The 22338-nt window shown below is 40.0% G+C and overlaps 1 protein-coding gene across 2 annotated transcripts in view; it reads right to left on the bottom strand.

Moving 5' to 3' along the window:
* EPSTI1 (epithelial stromal interaction 1) overlaps window positions 1-22338 on the bottom strand; it is a 108780-nt gene that overhangs the window by 67682 nt on the left and 18760 nt on the right. For both annotated transcript variants that reach the window (XM_036458338.2, XM_036458339.2), the window contains exons 2-5: window positions 18033-18091; window positions 15812-15895; window positions 12592-12665; window positions 11852-11935 (exon numbers count right to left, since the gene is read on the bottom strand). In XM_036458338.2, the coding sequence (XP_036314231.1) occupies window positions 11852-11935; window positions 12592-12665; window positions 15812-15895; window positions 18033-18091 (301 nt within the window). The remainder of the gene's footprint in view (window positions 1-11851; window positions 11936-12591; window positions 12666-15811; window positions 15896-18032; window positions 18092-22338) is intronic.

The raw sequence follows: 22338 nt of genomic DNA, 5'->3' as shown, positions 1-22338 counted from the left end.
ATTATAATAAATGGTGAAATAGTCCAGACAACATTATATATACTAAAACATTCAGAAAAAGATTTTCAATAAGCCAACCTAACTCCCTTCTGATTTAGAATCAGATACTTAAAGTTGCTGAGAGACTCAACAGCAAAATGCTATTAAAAAGCCATCATTTGAATAGAAAAGAAATCTCTTTTTTAAAACTGGCTGTTTGGTACCTGGCCAGTGTGGCTCAGTGGTTGAGCATCAACCTGTGAACCAGGAGGCTACAGTTCTATTCCAAAGTCAGGGCACATGCCCAGGTTGTGGGCTTGATCCCCAGTGTGGAGTATGCAGGAGGCAGCCGATCAATGATTCTCTCTTATCATTGATGTTTCTATCTCTCTCTTCCTTCCCCTTATCTCTGACATCAATTTTAAAAATTAAATAGATAAATAAATCCTATACAATAAAAGGCTAATATGCAAATAGACCAAATGGTGGAACAACTGGAACTGAACAACCGAACAACTTGTTGCTGTGACATGCACTGGCCACCAGGGGGCGTGCATGGAACATGGTGGGCGTTGGCAGCTGTGGTGAGATGGTGGAGCAGGTGAGTGGGGGCACCAGACCAAAGTGGGTGCTGGTCACTATCTTCGGGGTAAGCCTCTGGTGTTTACTGAAAATTCTTTGCTTCCACGCTGCCACCTAAGCACTCTCACCTGCTGCTGGTGCTGGTCCCACTTGCTTCCACTGCAGGCGCCAGACTCACTGCTCACAGCTGCTTCTAGTGCCCAGCGCTGGTCCCTATCACTTGGTGCAACCAGTGGGTGGGAGCAGCAGTTCCAGCTCTGATCACCCCTGAGGGCTTCTTCACCTCCCCCTGCTCTTAAGGGGTGATCAGGACAGCAGTTGTGTCTCACAGCCCCTGACGGTGCCGCCCCACTCACACCCACTGTTGTCGCTGGCCCCGGTAGCTCTGCACCATCATCAGATGTGAGCAAGATCCGCACTGTCAGTGCTTGGGCTGGGTGGTGGCAGGAGCAGGGCTGCCAGCAGACAGAGAAGGAAGGTGGGGAGGGCCATAGTGCGAGGATGGGCAAGGAGGATGGGCTGAGACCCGCCCCTGTGCCTACCGCAGCCTTGTGACCCACAGTTCCTTTCAAGGTGCACAAATTCATACACTGGGCCCTTAAAGTGGTTGCTTGGAGAGACTAGAGTAGGGGTGTCGAACTCAATCAGAGAAGGGGCCAAAATCTAAAATCCAGCCTAAATCGCGGGCCGAATGGTTTACTGAACAGTCATAAACTGTCATTGTGATGGAAACGCAGCGGAGTGCAGTGATGACAGCGCGGTGCGGGCCACATTGCAAGGCCTGGCGGGACAGATTTGGCCCGCGGGCCTTGTGTTTGACACATGTGGTCTAGAGACAAAGAACTTCATATTTGCTATTACTGTCACTATGGCTCTGATATATTTTAATCCACTTAATAACACAGAACTGTTGTGGGTTTCTGTTGTTGTTGTTGTTGTTCACTACAATACAACTGTCTTTTAAAAAAATCTTGCTTTTGAACAAGTAAAATTCCTAGAAAGTCAATAGGGAGTTGAAACAAGTTATCACAGGGGAGACTTGAACTTTTAAATGAATCCAAATGAGATGGGAACAGCTGTGTTTGCTTTAATATAAAGAGCTAGGTTTGCTCAGCAGGAGGACCTGGGAAAGAAAACTGATAGAAATCATCACTTTCAAACCCCAATGTAAGTTTGGCTTCAACTTTCAAAGAGGTAGGAATATTCAAATTGTTCATTTCCATAAAACTCTTCATTCACACAGAACAATTTACTAGTCCCATTTTGCAAGGTGAATGACTTCAGTTTTGGAAAAAAAAAACAAAGGAAACTTACTATAACCAATATAAATCAATTATAATACAAGGCAATTGGATTATTAATGAAACATAGTTCTAGGGGAAAAAAAACTAATAGAGAATTATAAAACCAAATAAATATGATCCCATTCTAAAAAAAACAATCCTGATTCATGAAACCCAAAGTGGTCAGTTGTGATGAGCTTCCTACATCTCTGAGGGGGGGGGGGGGGGGGGGGAGGTAAAAGATATGAAGCAAGCAGTAGATATTGATTAAACCAGTATTAGTAATGCTACTTTGAGAATAGCGAAGAAAAACCACAAGCACCTAGAGACCAAGGCTGCTAAGGTTCCTTTAGCAAAATCAGAAATTTAAAAATTGTTTTAATCTCTTTATTAGTAGATTATCATTGAATTCATCACACACACACACACACACACACACACACAATAAATAAATAAATAAATAAATAAATAAATAAATAATCTCAACAAACACTTAACAAATTCCTAATATATTATTGTACCATGTTAGATGCTGGGAATGCAGATATGAACAGAACAGTGCCTACTCTGAAAAATTTCGGAAGCTAGCTGCTTGACATAGACAAGAAAGCCATGAGGGAAATATGTAAAATATGGTAGAAGATAGAGGTTTACAAATAATGTAATACAAACATATAGAAATAGCACAGAAGTGGATCATCGGGAAATGCTTTCAACAGTTCCTGAAACATTCTTTCAGTGCCTACTAAGTAGCAGACTCCATCCTGGACTGCTATGTAGCTGAGTAACATTTGGAATATACTTTCTAACTGGGTTCATGGAGCTGTGGGTTAGGAGTATGCTCATTTTTTACAGAGTGGGCTCAGAGCCTTCTTCTGATTCCCCAAGAGACTTATAATCATACTAGAGGCCCTGGGCATGACATTCGTGCACAGTGTGGGGGTGGGTCCCACAGCCCAGCCTGCATCCTCTCCCAGGCCAGGGCCGCTTGGGGGATGTCTTACTGCCAGCTTAGGCCCAACAGGGAGTGGGCCTAAGCCAGCAGGTGGATGTTGCAGAGGTGGGAGAGGCTCCCATCACCACTGCTGTGCTCACCAGCCATGAGTCTGGCTTCTGGCTGAGTGGTGCTTTCACTGTGAGGGCACACTGACCACCAGGGGGCAGCCCCTGCATTGAGCGTCTGCCCCTTAGTGGTCAGTGGGCATCACAGTGACAGGATATTCCACCATTTGGTCGATTTGCAGGTTAGGATAAGAGGATGAGAACCATAGATCTAATGAAAGCTAGAAATTCTTGATAGAGACCAAACTTAAACAAACAAGAGCTTTCCAAGAGGAGAAGGGGATGATGGGAGTAGGGCTACCGTACTCTATTGTATGGGCTACTCACTACCTGAGAGGGCCAAGTGGAAAGGCTTGGAAAGGCTGAAAAAGAGGCAGCTTTACGCTCACCACACCTAGCACCACAGCATGGGGTGCTTCAGCACAGCAGAGGTGTCTTTCTATTTTTCACAAAGGTGCCTTCTATCACCCATCTGAGCACCTGCAGACCTGACTGTCTGGATGGGGAATCACTTCCAATTTGCACATAGGCAATGCTGGGCTGGTAGTAGCCCTGAATAGAAAAAAGGGCATTTCCACTGTTTATAGTATTTTCAATGTACAAATGCACGAGAGAATATGCCAGTTCACGAAACTTTAAGATGCTCCTGGATAAATTTAAAGGTGTTTGTAATGATATGAGTGAAAGACAAAGTAAAAATGGGTAATTATAAAGGGGTTTGTATGCCAACTCTGGACTTTATTAAAGGCAGATAAGCTATTATGTTATTTTAAGCAGGAAAGTAAGCAACTCACTCTGAAAGCATCACAGAGAATGGACCACAAATATAAAAACCAGTAGAATGACTTTCAGAGCAATCCAGGCCATAAATAATGAGTCCCAGATTAAGGCAGTGGGGATAGAAAAGAAAAGACAAACTCTAAAAAAAAAAATAATGTAGGAGATAGAAACAACAGGAGGGGGGGAAAATGAAATAACAGAAAGTATGACTATATACTATATATATATATATATATATATATATATATATATACACACACACACACACACACACACACACACACACACACACATACACACACACACACACACACACATACATAAAAGCCTAAGCAACCATCCAACCATTTGACCATCTGTCTGACTGGTAGCTATGACGTGCAATGACAACCAGGAGCAGACACTCCAACCAGTAGCTATAATGTGTACTGACCACCAGGGGAAAGATGCTGAACACAGGAGCTACCAAACTGTGGTGACTTGATAGCAGCAGTTCTCAGGTGACACACCCAGAACCAGAGAAAAAGGAGCCAGATTCCAGGGTGTGTCACCTGAGAACCACCTTCTTGAAATCCAGGATCCCTTGGGGGATGGTGGAAAGCTGGCTTCATCCCGATCCCACCAGGCTAGCCTAAGGGACCCTACTGGTCCACGAATCACATGCACTGGGCCACTAGTATTAATACAGGATGTGTAAGGAAAATGTACCAGATGAATATCATTTAAGAGCATCAGAGTGAATATATGAAGTCAGTTTTGAAGCTATTGGATTTGAGATATACTTATGGAACAACTAGAGAGAAATATCAAGCATCCAGTAAAATATCTGGTCCTGGGATTCAAGAATATGGTTTGGCCTGAAGATATGGATTTCAGAAATCATCAGCACAAGCAAAAACTAAATCCTTATATTTTGAAATGTGCGGTGGGGGGGGGGGGGGTTCCCACTTAAGAATAGGGTGGCCTAGGCACGGGAACATTAGAGAATATCAAGGAATGAACCTGATGGAACATCAATAGTAGAAAAACAAATGAAGGAAAAGGATCCAGAGGCATTTTAGAGGGGTGGAATTTAAAGGACAGAGTATTTTATAATTACAATGTTACAAGGAGTTTAAATAAGTTAGGAAATTAAAGAGTCTCCATTGGGTTTTTCAATTAAGAGCACCACTGGTGATCTTGACTAGATCAATACCAATGAAGTACTAGAGATAGAAGGCAAATTCAGAGGTGAAGACTCACAGAAGCCAAGTTCCTGAGCCAGCTAAGCTCAGCATCACCTGGGAACATTAACAGGTGACTGTAAGGGTCAGTCCACAGATTGGCAGGTGGAAACCACATGTGGTAGAGAAGATTTCAGAAGTTAAGCCTCGATGATTGGAATGGAGGAGTCGAAATAAAACCAGAATAGAAAGAGATACTTTGTTTTAAAGATGAGAGACTTGAGTATGATTTTATTCTGAGATCCCAAAAATAAAAATAATTAAAAAAAAAACACACAAGAAAGTGACAGGGAAAAGGGGGGCTTAACTGATAGAGCAGCAAGGTTCCTGAGAATATGGAAGGGCAGATGAGAGGGTAAGCACTGGGAGGCAGAATTTATTATAGCAGCAAGGAAAATCACTTTCTTATTCCTCCTGAGATAAGGCAGGGATAGAAATAGCAAAGAAATATGAGAAAAATGGAAAAATAAAGGTACTTATGACCTGACAGCCTTTACTTTCTAGAAGGTTAGTGATGAGATGAACATGAAAAAAATAGAATTTTTAAAACGTAGAAGATGGAAAGCCTTAGTAATTAGAAATGAGCCTAAATTTTAAAGGAAAAATGTCAGGCATTAGGCACTGTTAATGACCTAGCTAAGAAGGAAGCCCAGTAGTCTGGTGTGGCCAAAAATAAAAAAAAATAAAAAATAAAACCATGAGCATTTTGTTTGTTTTCTCTAGAAATCTTATTCACATGGGCCTGGTGGAAATGAAATAATTGAGCCAATTAATTCACATGAGGTTCAACATAAGAAGTTGATATAGAAGAGTCAACTGCTATCTTGTTAAGTCACTTCTTTTTTTAATTTAAAACCTTTATTGTTGAAAGTATTACAAATGTCTCCTTTCCCCCCATTGACCTCTTCCCAGCTGCTCCCACATCCCAGCATGTGCCCTTGCCCCCTACTGTCTGTGCCCATCGGTTATGTTTATGTGCAGGCACACAAGTCCTTTGGTTGATCTCTCCTCCTTACCCCTCTCTCCCCTACATTCTCTCTAAGGTTTGATGGTCTGTTCGATGCTTCTATGTCTCTGGGTCTATTTTGTTCATCAGTTTATATTGTTCATTATATTCCACAAATGAGTGAGATCATGTAATATTTATCTTTCTCCAACTGGCATAATATTTCACTTAGCATAATTCTCTCCAGTTCCATCCATGCTGCTGCAAATGGTAAGAGTTCTTTCTTTTTTATAGCAGCATAGTATTCCATTGTGTAGATATACCAGTTTTCTAATCCACTCATCTGCTGATGGGCACTTAGGCTGTTTTCAAATCTTAGCTGTGGTGAATTGTGCTGCTATGACCATAGGGGTGCATATATCCTTTCTGATTGGTGTTGCTAGTTTCTTGGGATATATTCCAAGAAGTAGGATCTTCAAAAGCATAATTAATCAGATTAGAGCACCCTCATTGAGTTTTTACTAAGTGCTAGTCATTGTATCCTTTAAGCCAACTGGTCCCATTGTTATATTATTATTATTATTATACCCATTTTACAGATAAGAAAAGTGAAGCACAGAGAAGCTAACAGCTTGCCCTCTTAGTACTACATCTGCATTTTAGAGATATTAACATCCCAACTTTATGAGGTTAATTAATGGGATCCTACAGCATTTCAACAACCAGAGGCTTAATGCCCACATCAATGCACCACAAAGGAATACATGATATAGGAACCATATTTCTGGAAACTCCTGGCTTTCCTAGTTTATACAAACAATATTAAAATAATTTTCTAAATGTTGAGTTCTACCCTTAAAATTTTTCTTAAACCTTTAGCCCTTGTGACTCCTAGTTTCCTAGACATGAAAAGCAAATGTGGTTCCTTAAAAATATGTATATGCATGCATCTCTGCATCTGATATGTACACCTTATTTTTTACTGATGAGTTCACACTTCACTTTATAGCATTAAAAATAATAACAGTTCCTCTTGTCTACATAAAACATTGTGTATTACAAATGTCTCCTTTCCCCCCATTGACCTCTTCCCAGCTGCTCCCACATCCCAGCATGTGCTTCAAATAACTTCACCAGCTTTATGATTTTATGGCTTATTGGAAAGAGCAAGGAAAGGCTTTGGATGCCACTCAGATCTCTCCCTGTTTTCTCGCTTTTTCTGAGGTTATGATACCCCAAGAGATTTGAAGAGTTAAGAGAAAGTATTTGTAAACCATATAGCACTTTATAATATTATTTCAAGCACAAGTAGCTTGAAGGCAGAATAAGATTAACCCAGGAGGTAGGGAGTGTCTTTTACATAGAATTGAAAGATTTTCACTTTTAAGTTTGTGGGCAATATAAAAGTTGAGAAAAATGAGTGTGATCATGAGGGGAAAGCATGGTGGAGGTTCACTCCCACAGCACTAAATTCCAGGGAAACGCTGCTGCGAAGATTTATGAAAACTCGTCTGCTTGTGCTGTAAAATCCAGTGGCAAAGAAAGCAGTCGCATCGGGTATGCTGCCGTTTTATTATTTTTAATAACTTTCTTCCACTCCGATGCTCTAAATATTTTAGAGATGTTTTCTCTGCTTTACAGATATCCAGGAAGAGACATTAATACATCATTATAAAACTACACGAGTTGTATTAACTTCCCATTGCTACTGTAACAATTCACCACAAACCGTGCCTTAAAGTAACAGACATTATTAATATCATACAGTTTTAGAGGTCAGAAGTCCAAAATGAGTCCCACTGGGCTAAAATCAAGCTGTCAGCAGGTCTGCCTACCTTCTGGAGGAGAATCTCTTCCCTTGCCTTTTCCACCTTCTTAGAGAGATTCTCCCTCCCTCGTCAGAGCCAGCAGTGGCACTAAGCCTTTCTCCTACTCCCATCCTTCCATGCTCTCAATCACCTGCTTCCCTCTTTCAATTTAAGGACCCTCGTGGTTACACTGGACCTACCTAGATAATGCATGATACTCTCCTTATTTGAAGGTAAGTCAATTATTAAAATTAACTAGAGGCATGGTGCATGAAATTAGTGTACATGGGGGATCCCCTCAGCCCAGCCTGAACCCTCTCTAATCTGGGACCCCTTAGGGATATCTGACTGCCAGTTTAGGCCATCTTGGTCACCCCTTACTGCCCCCACTGCCAGCCTGGTCACCCCCAATTGCCCCGCTCTGCCGGTCTGGTTGCCTTGAACTGCCCCCCCCTTCTCACCCCCCTCCAGCCAGCCTGGTCATCCCACGCAGCCTGCTGTTCAGTTTTTTGGTCATCCCTCACTAACACCCCTGCTGGCCTGGTTGCCCCACGCAGCCTGCATTTTCAGTCATTTGTCCATCCCTCACTAACCCCCCTGCCAACCTGGTCATAGGTAACCACCTTAAAGGGTGTGAGGGTCAATTTGCATATTATCTCTTTATTATATAGGATCCCAACTGCAAACTTAATTCCCTTTTGCCAGGTAACATGACACAATCTTAGGTTCCAGGGATCAGAATATGGAGGGACAGGAAGGGAACAATATTCTGCCTACCACATGGATTAAATCTATTGTTAAATAAATATTAAACACATAATGTGCCAGATACTTCACAAAATTCTTTCCCTCCTTAGCCCTCTGAGGCTTGGCTTTGAAATGTGGGTGGGAGGGGAGGGGAGGGGAGAGAGAACTTAGTTCATTTACGACTAAGCAATGGTGTGCTGATAAACTTAACAACCCACTCTAGCAGGGAGGAGGAAGGTGGGTTGATTTGTGGGCATTATGAAAGTCTGATAAAAATTATTTACTGCTTTCTGTGATGAAATTACTCCCACGTGGCTAGTTTCAAGCTCCCAACATAGAGCCAACTAGTTCAAATAAATTTTGAGAATGTAACCATCCACTCTCTTGAACCAGAATAAGGAGGCTCCAGCACACCTGGGAAGGTTACATAGCACCAGCATACTCTAGTATAGAGAACACACACACGTTTGACTGAAGCATACTAGTGTCTCTGTAAGTCCCCCCTTCACCCTTAGAATTAACTCCTCCTGGGCCCCACCTTCCTGACCACATGCTAAAGATCTGGCTGCCATTCACGCCCAGGTGCTTATTAAGAACCAAGGAACACCCACATGTGTTGGCAGACGGCAGTTTACTCTCCCCTCAGCCTCTCACAGATGCTGACCAGTCAAAAGAGACCCAAGAAGAACCGAAGAGGGTGAAGACCTGAGGCCAAGCTAGAGGCTCTCAGGTGGCCATGGGCTGCTTGGATTCTACTTGGCTCAGAGTTCCTGGACAGCAGCCGTTTTCCAGGGAAGGAGGACAATATTTTGCAGGCTGGTGTCCAGGAGTGTGTTTTTTGTGCATTTTAAAAAAATAAATGCTCTGTAAGTACAGCCATTATCACTTCCTTTGGCCGTTTTCACATGGCAATGTGAAGCACGCCATTTCTAGATGGCTAATGTCCATTTTTCTTTTATTTGAGGCAAGCTGCTGAACAGGCTCACATTTAGTATGAAAGCCACAGATTTATATACAGCAGGAAACACTGGGCCAATTAGACAAGAAATCAAGTCTGTGCAAACACCCAAGTCTGCTCATTCTCTTGTAAGGTAGTTTAGATTAATGCTCCCCAAATGTTGATGTGCATGAGGGTCAGTTGGAGAGCCTGTTAAAGTGCAGGTTCTGAGTCAGAGAGTCTGTGGCAGGGCTTAAGATTCTGCATTTCTCACTAGTGTTGCCAGTGCTGCTAGTTGGGACCATACTTTGAATGGAAAGGACCTACATATCAACTCTTGTCTTCCCTTCTCTCACTTTAAGGCAAATTTATACTAATAATTATTACAGTTGTCCTATATTATAATAAAAAGCTAATATACAAATTAACTAAACAGTGGAATGACTGGTCGCTATGATGTGCACTGACCACCAGGGGGCGAACTCTCAATTCAGGAACTGCCCCCTGGTGGTCAGTGTGCTCCCACAGGGGGAGTGCAACTCAGTCAGAAGCCCAGCTTATGGCTGGTGAGTGCAGCCACGATGGTGGGAGCATCTCCTACTTCCACAGTAGCACTATGGATGTCCAACTGCCTGCTTAGTCCCGCTCCCTGAGGGCTTCCAGACTGCAAGAGGGCCCAAGCCAAGTTGAGGGATTCTCCCTCTTGCCCCCTCAAGTGCACGAATTTCATGCACTGGGCCTCTAGTCATATTATAAAAGCCAACCCAATTAAAATTTCTATAGTTAGTGATTGATGGACATCTAGTGTTATGGCATAAGTTGGAAATAGGAAAATGCTGCTTTTACTCAATTTTAAAGGAAACCATTTCAGCCACTAACATTTCTAAATTGTATGCATTACTTGAGCCTTGAAGAAATTAGCTATAAATGACCCACAAGCCAGCCAGTTATGGATATTAAATGACAACTAATAAATGACTTTTAGGTTAAGTGGTTGCAACACAATAATTCTTCAGGATCTGCATGCCTCTTCAATCAGTTCCTGGTAATGATTTAATGATTTTCTTAGCTCTGCCTGCAATGTGCACAGACTTGTTCTATGTGAGGGACACTCCTCTACAAGCACAAGACCAACGTGTGAACCTTCCTTTGAAGGAGGAAATTGGGGAGGGGAGTTAGATTAAAAAAAAAAAAAAAGAGTAAGGGATAGAAAAATAGATGGGTTAAAATGTTATTGTAATAAAGATGTTTTTAGTGAGGGTATAATGACTGATAATGACTGATCAGTTGAAAATAGATTACTAAATCAAATTTTATAAACCAATTTCCTGTATATTTTTCTTATACCTTCAGCATTTCACTACAGTTCCACATGAATAAGTCCAGTCTTATCTCCTCCCCAACGCCAACACCTCTACAGATATAGCAGTGAAATCCACAGATGCTACTGGACCTTGGGAGAAGAGGAGGTGGGGCTTATAGATTTATTTTACAGGAATAATTGAGGGAAGGGTACAGTATGCTCAAGGTCACATAACACAATAGGACACTTCCAAGAAAAACTCAGTCTGCTTCCCAGCAGGTAGACAGGTCCTCAGGGGAGGAAAAGGCTCACACATACTGTAAGTCACCAGCTTTTGGCTTCATAAACTCTAACTGGTAAAAATATTTATTGTTTGGTAACCAAGTTTAGATCTTGACCAACACTCAATCTTTAAAAGAAAAAGAGAAAAGAGGAGGGGGAGGGAGAGAGACACAGACAGCAGTATTAGCATTTGTGCTTCCATGACTTACACCTGCAGCAGGTTTCATACTTGGTAGTCAGCATCATGAGTCAACTCTTTGCCCCTAAACCTTCAGCATTTAAAACCTGCTACAGCTTAGGACTTTGTGAGGAATGACAGTAGGAAACAGGGGTAAGGGAGAATAACACTACATTCTTCCTTCTTCTCTAGCAAATGAACATTTCTAGAAGGTTTATTTCCCCAAGCCCAGAATGAGTATCAAAACTAAAAACACTTTGAGGTTTAGATTATATTCCTAATACTGAAATGCAAATGTGCACTTTCTCTTCTATCAGTAAGTGAGTATGTTTACTTATTTTGCATTCACCTGGAAAAGTCAGTATTTGGTTATAAATACGGCGGTCCACCACTAATTGCCATGATTACTAACTGCTATGCTTATATACAAATATATAGTGACTACTTTGATTATTTGCCTGAGAGTCAAGATAGTGATGTGACTAAGAACTCTAGCTCTGATACCCATTAGCCTGGATTTGAATCCTGCTTCTATTTACTGGCTGTAAGCCCTGGGCAAATTACTTACCTGCTCTGTGTCAGGTTCCTTAGTTGTAAACTTGGCTAATAAGAATAATATGTACTTCGTAGGATTATTAGGAGGATTAAATAAGTTTTGCACATGGACCATGTCTAGAAAAAAACCTGACACATAAAATACCCTCACTCAACGTTAACTAATCATCTTCTCCACTGTCTTACCTTCTCTCTCTGAATTGCCTTCATTTTTTGGATTTCGGCTTCTTCAGCTTCTTTCTTGATTCTTACAGATTCTTCTCTTTTTAGCTAAAATGTATTGAAATTACAGAGGACAAAAACAGTTACTATTTTTCAGTCTGATCTCTGGAACACAAAATTATGATGAAAGGCAAATTACAGTATTGTTTGTGCTCTACCTCGCCATGATTATAGGTTGGTATTTCAAATACTTAGAGCACTGAGAATGGCCAGGCTACTTCTCCTGCATATGAAATTTCTCTTTGTATTTCTTCCTGGGTCTCTGTCTGTCATCTCCCACCCCCCCTCCCCAAATCTGGGTGGGAAGAGAAAAAGGTGGGCAGATAATTGTTACTGATTATAAAACTCATGACATGCATTGTAAAAAATCACTAAGCACCTTAAATACTTTATTTTTTTTAATACTTTCATGACTGCTATCCAGTAAACAAATCCATGTTATTGAAATATTCAAAACATAGTAGAGTTAAACTAGAGGGGAAAAAACAAACAAAACAGGGTGCTGCTGACTAATGTATGGCTTGGATAAAAATTCTAAATATATCTCTCTTCAGCTCCTGATTTCTTTGCCTTTGAGAGTTTCCTTTTGCAATTGCTTGAAAGGTTTTATGTTTCTGTAAGTTACTGTGTTATTTCATGGCTACTAGAAAGTGCTGGTGCTCAAATTCCTTGCCAGAATTAAACTAAAAGAGATAGATTCTGACCTTTTGCTGGTATTTGGATTGCTTCAGTTGGAGTTGTTGTTTCTGCCTGACTTCAGCCTCTGATTGGCTTCCACCTAAGGAAAAAAAAAGTCACAAAGTTGAAACATGAATGTTAACCTGAAATGTCAGCCATCAAAAACTATCATAATTAATACATGATAAGACTACACAATGAGTTTCTTTAACATTTTCATACCTCTAGAAATAAGGACATAACCAGTTTTCTTAATAAGACGTTAAAGAATGGCCATCACTTAAAAGATAGACAGATAGACCATATTCCTAAAAGAACAGGACAATCCTACTTGAGTTTTCCAGTTGTGTCAATATTCAAGTTTTCATTTAGATGGAAATCATACTTCAAGTTCTATACTAAATAAGAAATACTGCTTGTTTTGGAAATTCTAGAACATTCCTTCTGCTTAAGTATGACCATTTCTTAACCATGATAAGGATTATTATCAATGATGCTTCACTAGCTTTTCTTCTTCTGACCCTATTGTCCTGATTCAAGTGGCAAAGCTCAGGAAACCCTCAGGGCTCTTGCCACTAGACAAATATGAGGTCTTTGTAACCCAATTTTTAAAAGTACAATAGAAATATTCTTATTCATAATTGATTGTCAATCTATACTATTTATTGTTCTTGAGATAAATATGAATGTTAGATTATTTGCCTGCTCCCTCTTAAACCTAAAATAATTTGGGGCCATAATGCAGCTTGATAATCATCTTCTAAGAATTGCTATTTAGGGATTTCTTAGTGTTTATGCAAGCATGGTATGTGTATAATTAAAATCCCTTTGAAATAATTTTTTGGTGTTTTGGTCACTAAATGTGTCAGTTCTCTGACTCACTCTCACAGAAGATGCATTAAAACAAATTGCATCACCATGGTTTTTATAATTGAACTGATAAAGACACCATAGGAACTTCTTGTCTGAGTCCCAAAAGATATATAAAGCCTGTATGATTTGGGCCCTTTCATCTCTGTTGTGGGGCATGGAGGAAAGTGGGGGAGGGAAGTGAAGGCTATTAAAGCTTTTATATAATGTTACAGCCACTTTCAGAATCTCCTCAAACTATTCCAATATTTTAAAGAGTAGAGGTATAGGGGAAGAGCTGAGAATAAAAATAAATGAAGATAGATTTATAAGCATTTACAGGTTTTGTTAAAAAATCATCATAAAGTTTAATACACTCTGAAACTTCTTTTTCTACCCCCTCACCTCTTTCCACACAGATATCCATGGCCATTTCCAGATAAGTCAAAAATGAGATTCTGTTCATTTTTACCTAAGGCCTGAAGACAATAGTAGCCAACCATTCCAAAAATCCAAAACAAAGTACCAGGATCCCTAAGCAGAATCTTCAAGGAGGTAACTGAACAAGTTTAGAAAACTTTTAGTAACAACTACCTATAAAAAGGATTGAATAAGGCAAAGGGAGGTAGAAATCAAAGGATGTCTTTGTGGATTTGATCTTCTTTGTGTCTTTGGGGAAGGAGGAAAGATGAATAAGAGAGATTGAATGAAAATCACTTGGTGATCTCAATCCAAGGACCTAGTGGACCCATGACTAGAAAAGGCTGTTGTCAGTTGTCTACTCAATGGGTCACCAACAAGAGATGGCAAATGGCAAATGGCCTGTTTTCCCAGAGTTTGTGTTTCCTGTACTCCTAATCTGAGTTGTTATTAAGGAGAATGTTAATCTAAAGCTGTCCTAAAGGGACTTGCCCATGTGAGCCACCTAGAGAAACAAAAGCAGCCCTACTGAGAAAGTCTACCTACCAAGAGCCAATGGTGAAGCTACGGGTGACAGCAGGAAAGTATTTTATCTCTACCAAGAGAATCTAGATCAAAGGAGGCAAGGAGGGTATCTGAAGAACTCCAAGGACCCTGGAGAGGGTGGGGTCGGCGGGAAGGAGGATAGGGGGGTAGATAGGGATGCACAGTAAGCATATACCAAGGCTAAGAAACCAGGATCAGGACACTATAGACCTTATTACCCTTCTCTCCCCTTCTCCTTTTGAGCCTGAAGGGATCGGACTATGGAAGCAGGGCAGTCTGGAGATAAAAATTCCATTATGCCCCATTTCCTTTGCTAACTTTTTTCCCTAAATATACCTGGGCTGGAGCATGGAGGAAGTTTTAATCTTTATTAGTAACAATTTGCCCAGTAGCCGGGTTGAATGTTAATTACTGAAATGACATTGTTTTATGCCTAGAATTGGCTGAACAACTTTATTAGTTGAGAAAGATCAAAAAAAGCTAATTTAATCCAAACATTAAAGGGGCAAACTAGTCCCACAGAGCTGGTTTGAGGGAATCGCTTAGGAAGGACAAAGCTGTTTCCTAGTTGTACCTCTCATACCTGGCTTATTCGGTGTAAAGGTCACACTGAAGATTAACCCTTTTCATAGTGGGGGTATGGTGACAGTACTACTACTTTCATCCATTAATGATTTCCAAATTGGCTTATTGTTACCTATACCCTGGAAAAAAATATTTCTCTAAAACTATTGCGACAGTACATGGCTCTTGTTGCTTCACACATTTGCATTAATGGAATCTGTGGAAACTGTACCCAACCCTTTAAGTTCTTAGCTGCTGCTAGAAAAGAAAAGGGAAGAAAGGACTGAATGATTCCCATTAGGTGGCCTCCCCACTGGAAGATTTAAACACTGGCAAAGGCAGCCAAGACAATTCATCACACTGGCAGCATGTGTCAGAGACCAAAAGGTCTCTATCTGTTGAATAAAAATAGAGGTGATGCTTCCCTTTATACCGACCACTGGGCCCCCGGCTCACTCCTGTCTTAGTTTTGAGTTCCATTCCTTTTTCCCCCATTGGCATTAAGTGCCATGATTCATATGCATGTGATACCTTTACTCCCATCCCGACTAGTGCTATGATGGGGTATACGCAGCACCCCAGATAAGATTTCTTCAGAGTTGATCATCTAAAAGGCTCTAAATTGTTTGGCAATTAAGTTATCACTATTCCCACATAACTGTGTGGCATCACATGTTTCTCCTTGAAGAAAATTAGAAACAACAATATATCTGCATACTTGTTTCAATTTTAAATGCACTCCATTCCAAGAAGCACAGTGACCCAACCACCTGTAAGATACAGTGAAAGACAGGCCTACACAAGGTGCTAACAGGACTGACATATGTCCTGTTTTACTCTATTCAGATGACCACTTTGCTTGTTTACCTAGCCTCGTTGGTACCAGGTTAACTGGCTTCGCTCTATGTTGCTCCTTCCACTTTTCCAGGTTCTCCAGCTCTTTCTCAGCAACTAAGCCAAGTGAGAAATATAAAATCATCAATTATTAGACTGTTAAAATGAAACTGGTCTTTTAAGGTATGAAAAATAAAACATTAGAGGGCAATTAAATACATGTGGGCATGGGTGGATGAGATATTCAGGAAAGGAAGACACCATTCAGTCCTAATCCTTTGAAGTCACCCTAAGCCCACCTCTGTGACAATGTCTCTGCATAGGCGGTTCAAATATGGAAAACAACCTGAACTCCTACTAGAATAAAGGAGTTCCTTTTTCTTCCCATTCTAGAGAATGTGTACAAAACTGGAACATTCATGCCAATAAGAGCTTTTCACATATAGGTAAGTGTATATTCCCAAGTAAATCTAATGCCCATATTCTTTATTTTAAGGGTTCCCAAATCTTACTGCAACTGTACAATGTGGGAGCTCTGCACAGCAAGTGGGCAACCCTACTCTGGTTTCTGGCACTTTGGACAGCAATGCTCATTCCCAAAAATACACTCGGTGACAGCAGGGGGCGCCAGAGATACTACTTCAGTACTTCTAATGCACCTTGTAATCTCCCCTTAGCCCTGATTGTTCCAAATGTCCATTTATAATATTTTTTAATTATTAGAGAAAAAAATTTCTGAAACACCTCAAAAATCCAGAGCACACTGAGACTTAAATATTTAAATCAAAAGCTTGTGAGATGCCAAACATTTGGGATTCTGTTGGCAGTGCCCACTCACTGCAGTGTTTATCATATTCTACACTGATGAAACCTCCAGTTTCACCACCAGGAGGAGAGCTGTTTGCTTTCCTGTTGTGCTCTGGTGTCCATCCCTAATCATAAAATTAAATTTCCTACAAAGACCTAATGAAGGAGGTAGTCCCACAATTGACTTGAACAAGCTTCGTAACTTCTTTGCAAACTAAATTTTAGTTCTCCTTCCAACTGTAGTGTATAATGCTATAACTTTAAATGACAGCATTTATTTTGCTGTACAATTCAATTAAATATCTTAATACCCACTAGATATAAACACAAAAACGAGTACAGTGTGGTCCCTGCCCTCAAAGATGTTGTAATCTAAATTTTAAAAAAAATTTTTTGAAGTACAGCATGTCCTCCAATATGTTTTTATTATAATGTTGATGAATGCCATAGGAACTTAGTTTTTGTTTATATCAAATACTCTATGGTAAAATTGGGTTTATTTTATGTTGTTTCATTTGAAGTTGCAGAACCTATAAAAAATGTGAAGTGAATTTACTTACTGTATACAAATAAAAATAATTGAGAGTAGACTGTGATAGTTACAAAAGTACGGGAGCACAGAAGCTTAAAAATAATTCCATTATGAAGAGATTAAACATATCAAGAAAGAGACAAGTTATTTCAAGTACATAATTATTTTAAATATATAACTTGTCTATCTCAAAAGTAATCATCTTGATAATAAAAGCATAATATGCAAATTGACGGAACAACCAAACAGCAGAACTATTGTTCGGATGACCTTCCAGATGACCAAGCTATGACAGGCACTGGCAGCAGGCCAGCCAAGGTGGGTGCAATGCAATTGGTTGGGGGGGCCCACTATCGCCTCACGATCACCTTGAAGAGGGAGGCCAAGGCCACTGGCCAGTGAGGCAATCAATGGGGGTGGAGGGGGTAGCGATTTCCCCAAAGAGGGGGAGGAGGGCTCCATGGAACCAGAGTGTGTGGTGGTGGACTCAGGCAGTGCCAGGCCAAGGCAGCTGCAGGCAGTGGGTGGGGCCACAAGGCAGTCAAGGCTGCAAAGGCCTATCCTTGCCCAAATTTCATGCACTGGGCCTTTAGTAGTCCTATAAAAATGTCTGCAGTCAGCCCAACTTTACAGGACCGTGAAAAAGGTCTATCGGCAAACTGTTTAAGTTCAACAGAAATCTGAGATTTACAATCCTGCAATGTATTCTGCTTTTAACCTAGAGAAACAAGTTTAGAAACATAAATAATAGTATTTTTAAAAGGTATAATTAAAAGTGCTAAAGTTAAAGAAAAAATTGATGAGATCTGGTGAGTATATTCAAATCAGAAAATAAAAATAATTTAGACCAAAACAAATCAGTTGTACTCTATAAGGGAGTGAGAAGCTTTCTGAATGTTAAATAAATATACATACTCCTTTGTATCTGCTTTCTTCGGTTTTCATTTGGTGCTATCAAGGTGTAGGTGCCTGTGCTAGAATGAAGAGGGAGAAAATGGTTTATTATCATGAGAAACTACTAATGTCTATAAACCATCAAACATTCTTCCTGCCGATACACTCATTTACTATCATCACCATCCAATATGTACTATGGAAGATACTCTTCCTATTTAGAGCCAGGTCTGTTCTCCAGAAGCTTTACAATCTAGTTTTCAAAGTAAAACACATGCAGAGTGGCAGGTGACAACACTTCACTGTTGGCTCCTGGTAAACTCTTTTTGCAGGGATCCACCGTTCCTCTAGGTGGTGCTCACGAGCAAATCCCTTTGAGGTGGCTTTAGATGCGCATCCTCTTCCACAAGACTGACCTGACCCATATAGGGAGTAAAAGAAACACTCATGAATTGTTTGTTCCCAGAAACTGAGAATATTGGCCATTTGCAATGCAGCCATCTCTTCTTACTTTATTTTTACTTAATTTATTGAGGTGACATTGGTCAATAAAATTATATAGGTTTCAAGTATACAATCCTATTATAATACATCATTTGTATATTGTATTGTGTTCACCACCCCAAGTCAAGTCTCCTTTTATCATCATTTATTTCCCCTCCCCCTTTATCCTCTTCTACCTCTCCTCACCTTCCCCTCTGTTAATCACCATATTGTTGTCTGTGTCTATGAGGGTTTTATTTTTTCACTTTTAATTTTTGCTTAATCCCTTCACTTTTTCACCGAGCCCTTCAACACAACTCCCTTCTGACAGCTATCAGTCTGTTCTATGTATCTATAAGACTGTTTCTAGTTTGTTGTCAGTATGTTTTGTTCATTAGATTTCACATATAAGTGAGATAATATGGTACTTGTCTTTCTATGACTGGCTAATTTTGCTTAGCATAATACTCTCCAGGTACATCCATGCTGCTGCAAAAGGTAAGATTTCCTTCTTTTTTACTGCCGAGTAGCATTCCACTATGTAAATGCACAACGAATTTTATACCCTCTCATCCTCTAACATGCACTTGGAAGGCTCCCAAATCCTGGCTATTGTAAATAACGTTGTAATGAACATGAGGGTGTGGATTAGTGCAGCCATCTCTTCTTGATGATCCATCTCAGCGGTCACTGACCACAGTCTTGTGCTTGAGTTCTGAGTCTTCCAGGCATGGATTCCTCATTCTTCTTGGGGCACTGGTTAAGGATAATCAGGAGCTCAAAGAAGGAAGGAGTCACTTCAATTCATGAGATTATCAGAGAAGACTTCATTTATGCAAAAATATTCATCTCTGGGATATCAAGATGTTAAAATATTGTGAGCTTTTGAGGGCAGAAACTGCGTGATTGATCTGTTTATGCCCAGCCTCTGGCAAAACGCCTGACACAATGTAGCTGCTTGACAAATGTGGGCTGAGTGAAAATGAAATTAAGCCAACACCCAGTCTGTGAGTCTGTGCTGGGGGGTCTCTTCTTGGAGATGATCCATGTGGTTCCACAAGAGCATAAATAGTTCATATCACAAAAATACAGCTCAGCAATTGACTATAGCATACATGTGGTTATAGTGTTAGGGGAAATGGTATGTGTAAACACAATCAGTTTATAAATGTAGGTTTTCTTTTTAAAAAAAATCACACGCACACACACACACAACAAAAACAGATAATCTTAGAAGTATCTTTTCAACACAGAATGTACAATTTCAAAGGACAAATTAGCAAAGATTGAACAGGAGAGGCCAAAAGCGCTGATTACCAGAAGCCATTTCTTCCTTATCTATTTTATGTTCCTAGCAGCGAGCCTTCAGCCAGCTTCAAACTGGGCTTTAATTTTAGACTTGTAAATGGGAGGTGTGCAACCACCTTTGCATACAAATGGGGCTGCTGGATGCCCAATTACCTAATGTATATCAGCAGATGTTGCATGTGCAGCCTAGCATACATGCAACGTTATGAATACAAAATCAGGAGGCTGCTGCTGCTGGAAATTAATCCCTTGTCCACTGCATATTCTTTGCTCACCCTAAGAAAGATTTTTCACTCCTCAATTGCCAACACTTTATAGGAGCCTGAGAGCTACAATTCTGTGGATAGCACCTTGCAGACTTGAATATGACACCAAAGTGAGCCATTCTGCAGAGTCTTAAAGATGAAACATGAGATAATGGGTTTGCACGCCAACCATGAAACGATGGCACAATCCTCAGTGTTCACTAAGATTGTAGTGTGGAGCTTCTTACCATACCAGGGATTTGATTATACTGCAAATCAGTTATACTTAAACTTTAGTGTGCAGCAGAATCACCTGGATCTTGAAAGATATGTTAAAGGGCAGAATTTCTGATTCAGTAGGTCTGGGGTGAGGTCTGATAACTTTGCATTTTTAACAGTTCTAGGTTATGCTGGTGTTCTCGATCTAGGGACCACACTTTTTAAAAAATATATATATATTTTTTTATTGATTTTTTACAGAGAGGAAGGGAGAGGGATAGACAGCTAGAAACATCGATGAGAGAGAAACATTGACCAGCTGCCTCTTGCGCACCCCCTACTGGGGATGTGCCTGCAACCAATGTACATACCCTTGACTGAAATCGAACCCGGGACCTTTCAGTCCGCAGACCAACGCTCTATCCACTGAGCCAAACCGGTTTTGGTGGGACCACACTTTTGAGAACCACGGCTATAGATCAGACAAGCTGACTTTGAACATCTGCACTAAAAGGGATTTTTAGGGGTTAAGAAACCACTGATAAGGAAACATATGTCAATGATCATGAGGTTATTTTGAGCAATAGTGCTGAGACGCAAACCCTGGACTTTTGACTCAGACCAGTCAGGTACTGTAACTAATTCTTCAGCTCAATATAGAAAGCATATTATATGACTGTCCTTAATTTCAGCCTCTTGATAGATTTCCAAACAAAGTAATGAACTTAAATTTAACTGAGCACCTATAGACTTGTTGTGTTAGGGACAATACCAAAACACAGACACCAACCACTTTAACAGAGCTTATGCTTTAGTTAGGAACCATTCATGAAACCATGAGAACACACCACAAGGATATCCAAACAACCATCAAAGTGAGATGAAAGGAGTAGTGAGAGATTTAAGGTGGAGGAGAGTCAGAGATCCCAGAAGGATAGAAAACTTCAGAGAAGAATAGCAAGTTGAGGCTTAAAGTATAGACTCTAAAAATGGCAAAAAAAAAAAAAAATGTTTGCGAAGATGTTGCTAAGAGGAGCTTCATAAAAAAATTTCCAAGCTTCATGGGGCTCTCTCATAAAAATTTTGCAAAAGATTTGGGAAGTAAAATTAATATGTTTTTTAAAGATTTAATTCTACAATATCTAATCTGATTAAGTTCAAGTCTAATAATATCATATTAGAATCTTTAGTCTTCGAAACAGGGCTATAGTCAATCTGTGGCCAATGTGTAGGCTACGGATACCCAGGCATGATAGAGGGTTGTGGAAAGAGGAAGAGAATTATCTAGCCACAAATCAGAGGTTTTTAATTGAAATCACTTAAACATAATCCCAGGATCAAGGACAATGGTCCCTGTAGTAAATGTTTTATGTTAGTGAATTTCTTAGCAACCATCTTAGTAATATTTTATTGGCTGGAAATGCCAAGTCTAAAACACAATACTCAGAAGAAAGCACTGCCAATGAATTGTGCTTCTGTTCCTCTTACTTGCTATAAGGAAGAAGAGCATAAATCTAAGGATCTGTTTTTTATTTCTTATATCATACGGCAGAGTATAATGCCTTGGTAGATACAAATATTAATCCTAGCTTTTCCTTGACATGAACAACATATAACTTATTCATGCTTTCAGCCAATTAGTTTCCACCCACATCAAGGGTTTCTGCTGTTTTAACCTCCATGTCATCCCTTTTAGCTGTCTGACTCTCAAAGCTGCCGAGCTACACAAGCACAACCTACCTTTCAGTGTTTAGTATTCTGGTCATTTTCCTGATTAAGCAACATTCAAGCTACTGAAATAAATGTATATCTTTGAAAATGAGTTTCCTTAATTACCTCATTGAAATTTAATAGAATTTCTCAATTTGTAAGGTTGTTTTCACTTTCCAACAGCACATATCATTGAGATATACTAAGGGAGTACAGATAAAAGAATAGCACAAAAGAAAAAATATTTTCCTACTCCATAAATATATATATATATACATATATATTTTTTTTTTTTCAAGAAATGTTTTCTTGTGAGGTCTCTCCTGAGCTACACAACTGCTTCTCCTGCAGACATTCTTGCA

This window comes from Pipistrellus kuhlii, unplaced genomic scaffold, assembly GCF_014108245.1.
Source record: "Pipistrellus kuhlii isolate mPipKuh1 unplaced genomic scaffold, mPipKuh1.p scaffold_m20_p_3, whole genome shotgun sequence".
Classification (NCBI taxonomy): domain Eukaryota; kingdom Metazoa; phylum Chordata; class Mammalia; order Chiroptera; family Vespertilionidae; genus Pipistrellus; species Pipistrellus kuhlii.
The sequence above is the reverse complement of the archived record's forward strand: the minus strand, read 5'-3'. Positions and strand labels throughout refer to the sequence as shown.